We start from the raw sequence: 7,500 nt of genomic DNA, 5'->3' as shown, positions 1-7,500 counted from the left end.
GATCTATGGCTTGTTTGAGATGGTATATAATTCTTTGTGAGTTGTTGTAGATATTTTAGAGGTGGTTGTAGGTGGTTTTTTGGTGGTTTTTGGTGGTTTTAGGTCATTCCATGTTTTTCTGACTACATACACAGACAAGGGCTATGAATGGGATTGTGAGACATGCAAGTTACTAAAACATGGATAAGTAGTCTTCATTTATTCACTGACAATTCATCAGCTTATATAATAACAATGAAATATAATAAATAGATAAAATACTAGATTAAAACTACCCTTCAAGCAATGGGCATTGAATACTAACTGAGAAAGGTTGGATTTGAGATGAAATATCGTTTTTAGGTCTAATTAGGCCTAAAACATTATTGCTCCTAATTCATCAAGAATAAGATTAGTAATGTACACCCGATTTTAAAACTGTCATAAAAAAGAGTTGCTCTCCAAGAATGCCATGACTCAACCTACCAGTATTTGCACAACACTTGGTTGATTAGGTGTTTGAACTGCCCCAGGGACTCTGCTAGTCTTACTTCTCGCAGAAGGCTGTTCCAAAGCACAGGGAAACTGTAGCTAAAGCTATTTTTACAACAGTTTATGTGAGGTAATCAAACCTTTTTTTTTTTTTTTACTTTTAGCCTTGTATATAGAATATATTTTACTAAGCGAACATTACGGACAATCTTTTAGCCTTGTATATAGAATATATTTTACTAAGCGAACATTATGGACAATCAAACCTTTGTTCTCAGAGTCTGTTAGATTGTAAGAAGGTCACTCTCTATTTCGTTTAAAGTTCAAACCTCTTTCATTTCATGCAACAAGAGTAAAACGTCAACAAAAGCCAATAAAATCATTCCTAAAGTCGAATTATCCAACAGACTTCACTCAATTAACAAAGATCACACAAATTAGGACACTAGAAAATTTGCCCAGACATGTCTGTGATATTAACAACTCATCATTCCATGCATATGATGATTTTGCATCAGTGGTGTTGCTCATCATCATCATCAGATTCCTCTCCAGGTTGTTGGATCAAATATCTTACATTCAAAAGGTCAACTAACTTATTAACATCATTACCGCATGCTAAATCTACTACATCAGTTGGTATTCTTGTGACATGTGCAGGATTTGGCTGCACCCCTCCTGCACTGGTCACATACTTAAACACACCATGAAACTTGTCATCATCATCATGGCTGTCGTCACAACAGCAGCACAGGGTGGGGTCTGAAAATTCAACCCATGTGAACAAAAGAGGATCAGTTAGACCCCCAAATGCATTGAAGTCAACGAGTAGCACTTTCCTAGGTGAATATCTGTACACATCGAAAGTGAACGAACTGTCAGGAAATTTGTTAGCTATTTTCTTGTTATAAAATCTTTTGATGTCACCACAAATGTCTTCTTCATTTTGTGCAATATACTCATAGCAGCTTCCTAGATCTCTTTGAGAGATTGCAATCAGTTTGTTTTCCTTCACAAAACATCGAAATTCCATCCCTGGATTAATGTCCTTCCATTTACGAAGAACAAGCTCAAAACCATCTACCATACACCCTTCACCATCCTCACAGTACTTGAAAGTGTCAAACAATATTTTCGAAATATTATCTGAACTTTTCAACAGAAGATAGATATCATTCGGACTCTGGCACTTCAAAGTCCCGTCAAAAGAGATCCAGGCGGCGTCCAAAGGAGAACTCCAGTTCAATTTTGGAAACACAGTGCCACCCAAATCGATCAAAGCTTCTTTGATTCCACAGTCAACTTCATTAAACTCTGGAGCATTCATCGTTTCTTGGCTTGGGTCTTCGTCTAACGCTAACCATTCTTCAGAATCGCTTTCAGTTTCCTCGCAAGAATTTCTTGTTTGTGCTGGATCACCGGGAAGAACGACATTATCAGTCTTAAGGTAATCAATGAACTCTTTTGGAAGAGGAATCACTAGGCTACTAATGGTAATATTCTTGAATTTAGGATACCAAGCCGAAAAATTACAGTTCAACACGTGTTGTCGTTTCATTTTCGCGTTTTGATACAGCGAAGAGGGCTTCGACGGAAAATTCACTTTCACTTAACTTGGATTTCGTCCAAACTATATCTAACGAAAAGACCCACTTTCATCAGGCGTCTCCAAATCATTGCCTTATCGGTTTAGTATCGACCAACCCGATTAAGTTTCGGAGCCCCTCCGAATCTCTCCGAAGTATAATTGATTGCTTGATGAGTCCAAAGCAAACAACGCAAGACTTTATGGGTACGTTTTTTGTCTCGATCCCGATGGCCCGTATAACAACAACATGGCGGCGACCATGAAGTGGAAGCGTGTGACAAATTCTACAGGCCCTGTGCCGCGACCAAGGCACGGACACCGTGCTGTGGCAATCAGAGAACTAATGGTTGTCTTTGGAGGTGGAAACGAGGGGATCGTAGACGAACTACACGTCTACAACACAGGTAACGCAGTTTGCGTACGACACAAAAACATGGCGGCCTCTATGTCTGTGGCATTCGCGCCATATTTTTGCGTTGGTATTTTTGGCGCTCAGCGAAGTAACGAAAGTTGTGAATCGCTTTGCATTTCTAACCATAGCGTGTTTTGGGATTTCAGCGACAAATCAATGGTTTGTTCCCGCAGTTCGTGGAGATATTCCTCCCGGTTGTGCTGCTTACGGCTTTATTGCCGAGGGAACCCGTCTAATTACCTTTGGAGGAATGGTTGAGTACGGACGTTATTCTAATGAGGTATGGAATGAGAATTGTTATCATTTGGGTGAATATCGCGACACTTTTTTGTAGTCGTAGTTAAACTGGTTACTTACTTATTTATATCACCTCTTTGTTTCGTTTTTTTTTTAAGTTTATGTTGTACGCATTCGATAACTTGTAACTTCACGTCTGGCTTTTGTGTTTTTCCAATCTTAAAAAATAATTTAATCAAGTCATTTACTTACAAGTTACAAGAGGGTTATTGACTTCTTATATTTTGAAAAATCGCTTCCGCGCTCCATATCATCAATTCCGCTCGGCAAAATTAAAGAGGTCTGATTTTACGCGAATCAAAGTTAATTTTCGACTGCTCAAGAGCTTGGCGTTCGTATGTACATGATGTTTACACTTCGTTAGATCGATCGCACATGTACAGAGATACTTTTTTTGCCATGAATAGGTGACGTTTTTCATATCAATGAGCGTAACAACCAGCGTTTAACAATGTACATTTTTAAAACTATCAGTTTACGCTCCGATTCTCGTAAAGGCCTTTTTTCAAAGTTACCAGAAACACGCTTTTTCTCGCGAATTGATTTCAATAACTCTTAAGAGGTATTGAAATCCTTTGTTTTGATTTCAAGATAATATATGGAGACTAAGATATTGCTAATTATAACGAAAAAATGTGAAAGAAAGACCACACGTACAATATATTAGTATTATCTTGTTCTCTCTTGAAATAGCCTTTGAAATGTTTTGATAATCAATTGTTAAAGGCAAAGAGAGAGAGGTTTGGAGATGTTATTTTTTGTCTTTTTATTAATTTTCTCCCTAAAGAGGTTTACATGATCTGTTTATTTCAATTGCTAGTTTTATCTATAGTATTTTGGAAATTACTATCTGCAGACCCTGAGCAAATGCATGACCTTTCAAAATTATTCCCTGAAACTAGTTTTCTTATGTTTATAATTTGTGGTGGCATTTGTATTTATACATCCTTAGTAATTTGGAGTTTTTTGCCTTCACATTACAATAGTTTAGTGCTGCTTCTTAAAATATCATACAAAAACTAAATTTTGAAACATTCCAGTTAAAACTGAAATATCTGAAATAACCGCATCCATTTCTAACCAGCCTACTTTATTAATAGTGACAAACAGATGTAAAGCTTCCTACTACAACCTACCTTCTTTTTCAAATTTCGTCCATGTGTTAAAAGTTGATGCTATCAGTTTTTTCTAATCAGATGTTGCATGTGAGTGTAATATTTTTATCATTGGGGAAAACCACTGAATTGTTTATTTTGACCCTTCACATGCCATTGATTTGAAAATAATATTATTATTAGGATCCAATTAGGACAGAAGTGGTATTAAAGTGAGGAGAAGGGTCTGGCTACATTTGGTGTCATTTTATTGCACAGAGTGAGCATTTCATAACCATGCACTCTTGTGTATATCTGTAGAAACTGGGAGTTAAGAATTTCAAATAAGAAAATTCACTTTGCTTTCAGATGTATGAGCTACAAGCCAGCCGATGGGAATGGAAAAAGTTGAAAGCTAAGGCACCAAAGCCCCCTGGAGTATATCCTTGCCCCCGACTTGGACATAGCTTCACTGCTGTAGGACACAAAGCTTATCTTTTTGCTGGCCTGGCAAATGATAGTGACGATCCAAAGAATAACATTCCCAGGTACTCCATATTCATCTTTAAAATGTCGCTTTTATTTCTTACATAATCTTTCTTACTTTTATCATGAAATTCAAGTAATGAGATGCACACCCAATTTTGATTTATAAGATAACTCAGGTAGTACCTGTACTCTCATTGGTTATCAAGTCCCCCCGCTTCTCCCTCTGCTTTTCCCGGAACTCATTTTATTCTTAAATTCTGCCACCCCCTTGTGATTAGATCAGGCTATGCAAACATGGAAAAGCCCTTTTATGCTAAATCCTACACAAAAGTGTCCCTTTAAGTCTGTGTATTTGCTGCCAATTTCCAACAATAGTGTTATTGTTAGAGTTAGCATTATTTTTAGGCTGGAGTACATACAGCAGTTTATTGCATTCTTTTCATCAGACGCTGCAGTTTTTTAGTCAGCTCTGATAAAGAAACTCATTGGCTAATCAGGAGATCCATATAGTAATAATTATAGTCCTTTTTTGTCACCATTAATTAACAACAATTATTTTAGCCTTATCCGGGCTTCCAGATAGTCGGGAAAGAGAAAAAAATGTGTGTGAAAAATGAGTGGGGCTTGGATTGAGGCGAGGCCGCGGAGCATGTAAGGGTCTCTTTAAATTCTTCATTCTGCCCACTGTGCAATTAACCAATCGCATGTCAAAATGTCAAATGTCAAAGTGTTAAAAATGGGCGGCCTTGTGTGGTTTCGCACGAGTTCAAGCACGATCTATTTATTGTTGTTCAGAGGTGAGGCGTTGATCCTCAAAAGGCCATATTTCTAAGTTCTTCAGGTTTTCGAAGAAAAATGTGACGTGTTTGGGAACGAAGATTCCAAGAGTTTCCTTATTTAATGATGTTCGTTTCTTACACTTGGGGCGAAAATGTTTGAACCTTGTGCGGAAGGAAAAACTTTCAGATGTCATTTTTCTTACTTGTGTGAACGAAGGCATTGTTACAGCGCCCGGGAAATAAGTGTCAAGGAAATCACTTACTGGAGTATCTCCTTTAGCAAATCCGACCACAAGATATGACCAGTTAAAAAACTTCAAGTTCCCGATGCACTGTTGACTTTTCCAAGGAAAACAGACATCCAACCATTGAAGTTTCTGGCCTAAATGATGAGATGGTCTCTTCAATGGACTTCAGCTCTGATGCTTCAGGACAACTGATAATGAATGTGAAAGATTAATATTTCATGTGGATGAATTTAATTGCATTTGCAGTATACATACTCGTAGCCATCACCTTTGCTTCCAGAAATCACTTGATCTTCTAAAGAATGATTAGAAAATGATAAAAAATTCCAGTGGCCAAGTTTTAAAACAGTAAAAGATTTAATCATTTCAGTGGCCACATGCAACGGAAATACAGGCTTGTTTCCGGCAAATTTTTGCACTATTTTTCTCTTTTTCTCGAAGGCGATGAGATCTTCACGTAGACATGTAACTGAGCTTAAAACTACTGAATTCGAATACCCTGCCACGTATTTGCATAAGAAAGAATAACATACTATAGTATTCTTTTCTTTTTCACTTTTTAAAAGAGATACTTACAGGCTCCCTCGCCTCGCCTTGACCCCAGCCCCCACTCGCTTTTCACACACAGTTTTTTTTGTTTTCCCAACTATCTGGGAGGCTGCCTGGAACAGGTTACAATTGTTATTATTCCATGAGCACGTGTTGGATTTTAGACGGTAAATAGCCCATGCCAACAATCGTGAATGGAATTGTTTTCTTAAATTCCTTAAACTCCGAAAGTTTGGAAGTCCAAAATACGAGCAAAAAAAGCAAGAAAATGCAAGCGAAATCAAAAAAACTTGATGAAGATGCAATGTTGTGTTCTACCTGGTGGTCAGACAGACACAGGCTCATGACAAAAACATCTTTTGCCTTTCACGTACTTCTAAATGTCTGAATTGATCCAAGCTTTCCACAAAAAGGTTTTTTTCGCTTTATTCAGAAATTTTTCTTTCTGGCGAAAACAATTTTAGCTTAGCAATGCTTAGCGCAATCAGCTACCTTATAAGGTCAAACTAAGGTATATGAGCTGATAACCATGATTGAGTGAACCAATCAGAGCACGAGAAATGCATTAACCTAGGTTGAAAATTTAATAACAACTATTATTCTTTCAATTTTCTGGGATTGTTCAGGAGAGTGGGGTCCTTGATTTGTGGCTTTCATGGTCTGGAACAGTAACATGTAAAATTAATTATTCATCTTAATGTTACTTTTGGAAAAAAGACAGGGCAGGCCTGTTAATAGTTCTTTAATTCAGATTGTCATCTCAGGCAAACTAAAAGATGAAAAAAATACCATCATTTTTTAACAGATACCTCAATGATCTTTATGTGATCGATATACGGAACAATAACAATTTGCAGTGGGATATACCATCAACATCAGGTGTGACACCCTCTCCACGAGAATCACACACCTGCGTTGCGACATCAGACACAGACGGCAAGAGACCCAAGCTCATTGTATATGGAGGAATGAGTGGCTGCCGGCTTGGGGATCTATATCAATTAGATATTGGTTTGTAAAAGTATTGTTTTGACCATCACACATGTACGTCTTTTAAATTGTACATTAAAATAAATCATTAGGCCTTCATTCTAGCACATCCACATAGAAACTTGTTATTTAATGAATTGAGTTCTGTCACTTTCCAGTCGGATGTAGTCTGGTCTCATTCCCTTACCGGTAATCTAAAGGTCACCTTTCATTACACTTCAGTGACCATCAGTTCTCTGAGACCAGAACAACATGTTCAACCCACTTTCACTTTATAAATGGATGTAACAAACAATATTATTCATGAATATCAATACTAATTAAATGACTTACTGCTCCCACAAGTCTGTTAAAGCTCAGTGATAAGGCATTTGAACTACTAATAATGCTTTCCGGAGTACTCAGGTTTTTTTCTGAGAATTGCCAAGTCGACTTTAGAAAAACATCACACATCCTTACACATATGTAAAAATAAAGTCATTTTGGTTGCAGGAAGTTGATTTGTTTATCTTTTGAGTAGCTACAGTTTAAGAGCTTTCTTCATTTGCGTAACAAAGTGAATATGTTCGAATCTCCAGATTCA

The 7,500-nt window shown here is 37.3% G+C and overlaps 2 protein-coding genes across 2 annotated transcripts in view; one reads left to right on the top strand and one right to left on the bottom strand.

The window, feature by feature from the left end:
- Positions 1–182: 182 nt before the first annotated feature.
- Positions 183–2,153, bottom strand: LOC138000129 (cell division cycle protein 123 homolog). The gene has a single exon (XM_068846306.1). The coding sequence runs from the start codon at positions 2,027–2,029 to the stop codon at positions 986–988; it is 1,044 nt and encodes a 347-aa protein (XP_068702407.1). The 5' UTR covers positions 2,030–2,153; the 3' UTR covers positions 183–985.
- Positions 2,154–2,273: 120 nt separating this feature from the next.
- Positions 2,274–7,500, top strand: part of LOC138000128 (host cell factor 2-like) — a 21,769-nt gene continuing 16,542 nt past the window's right edge. The window contains exons 1-5 of the mRNA XM_068846305.1: positions 2,274–2,463; positions 2,618–2,751; positions 4,232–4,410; positions 6,733–6,938; positions 7,496–7,500. The exon at positions 7,496–7,500 is cut by the window's right edge and continues 80 nt beyond it. Coding sequence (XP_068702406.1) covers positions 2,307–2,463; positions 2,618–2,751; positions 4,232–4,410; positions 6,733–6,938; positions 7,496–7,500 — 681 coding nt within the window. The 5' untranslated portion in view covers positions 2,274–2,306. The remainder of the gene's footprint in view (positions 2,464–2,617; positions 2,752–4,231; positions 4,411–6,732; positions 6,939–7,495) is intronic.

This window comes from Montipora foliosa, chromosome 4, assembly GCF_036669935.1.
Source record: "Montipora foliosa isolate CH-2021 chromosome 4, ASM3666993v2, whole genome shotgun sequence".
NCBI classification, from domain to species: domain Eukaryota; kingdom Metazoa; phylum Cnidaria; class Anthozoa; order Scleractinia; family Acroporidae; genus Montipora; species Montipora foliosa.
Note: the sequence above shows the minus strand (reverse complement) of the source record. Positions and strands in the feature narration are given on the sequence as shown.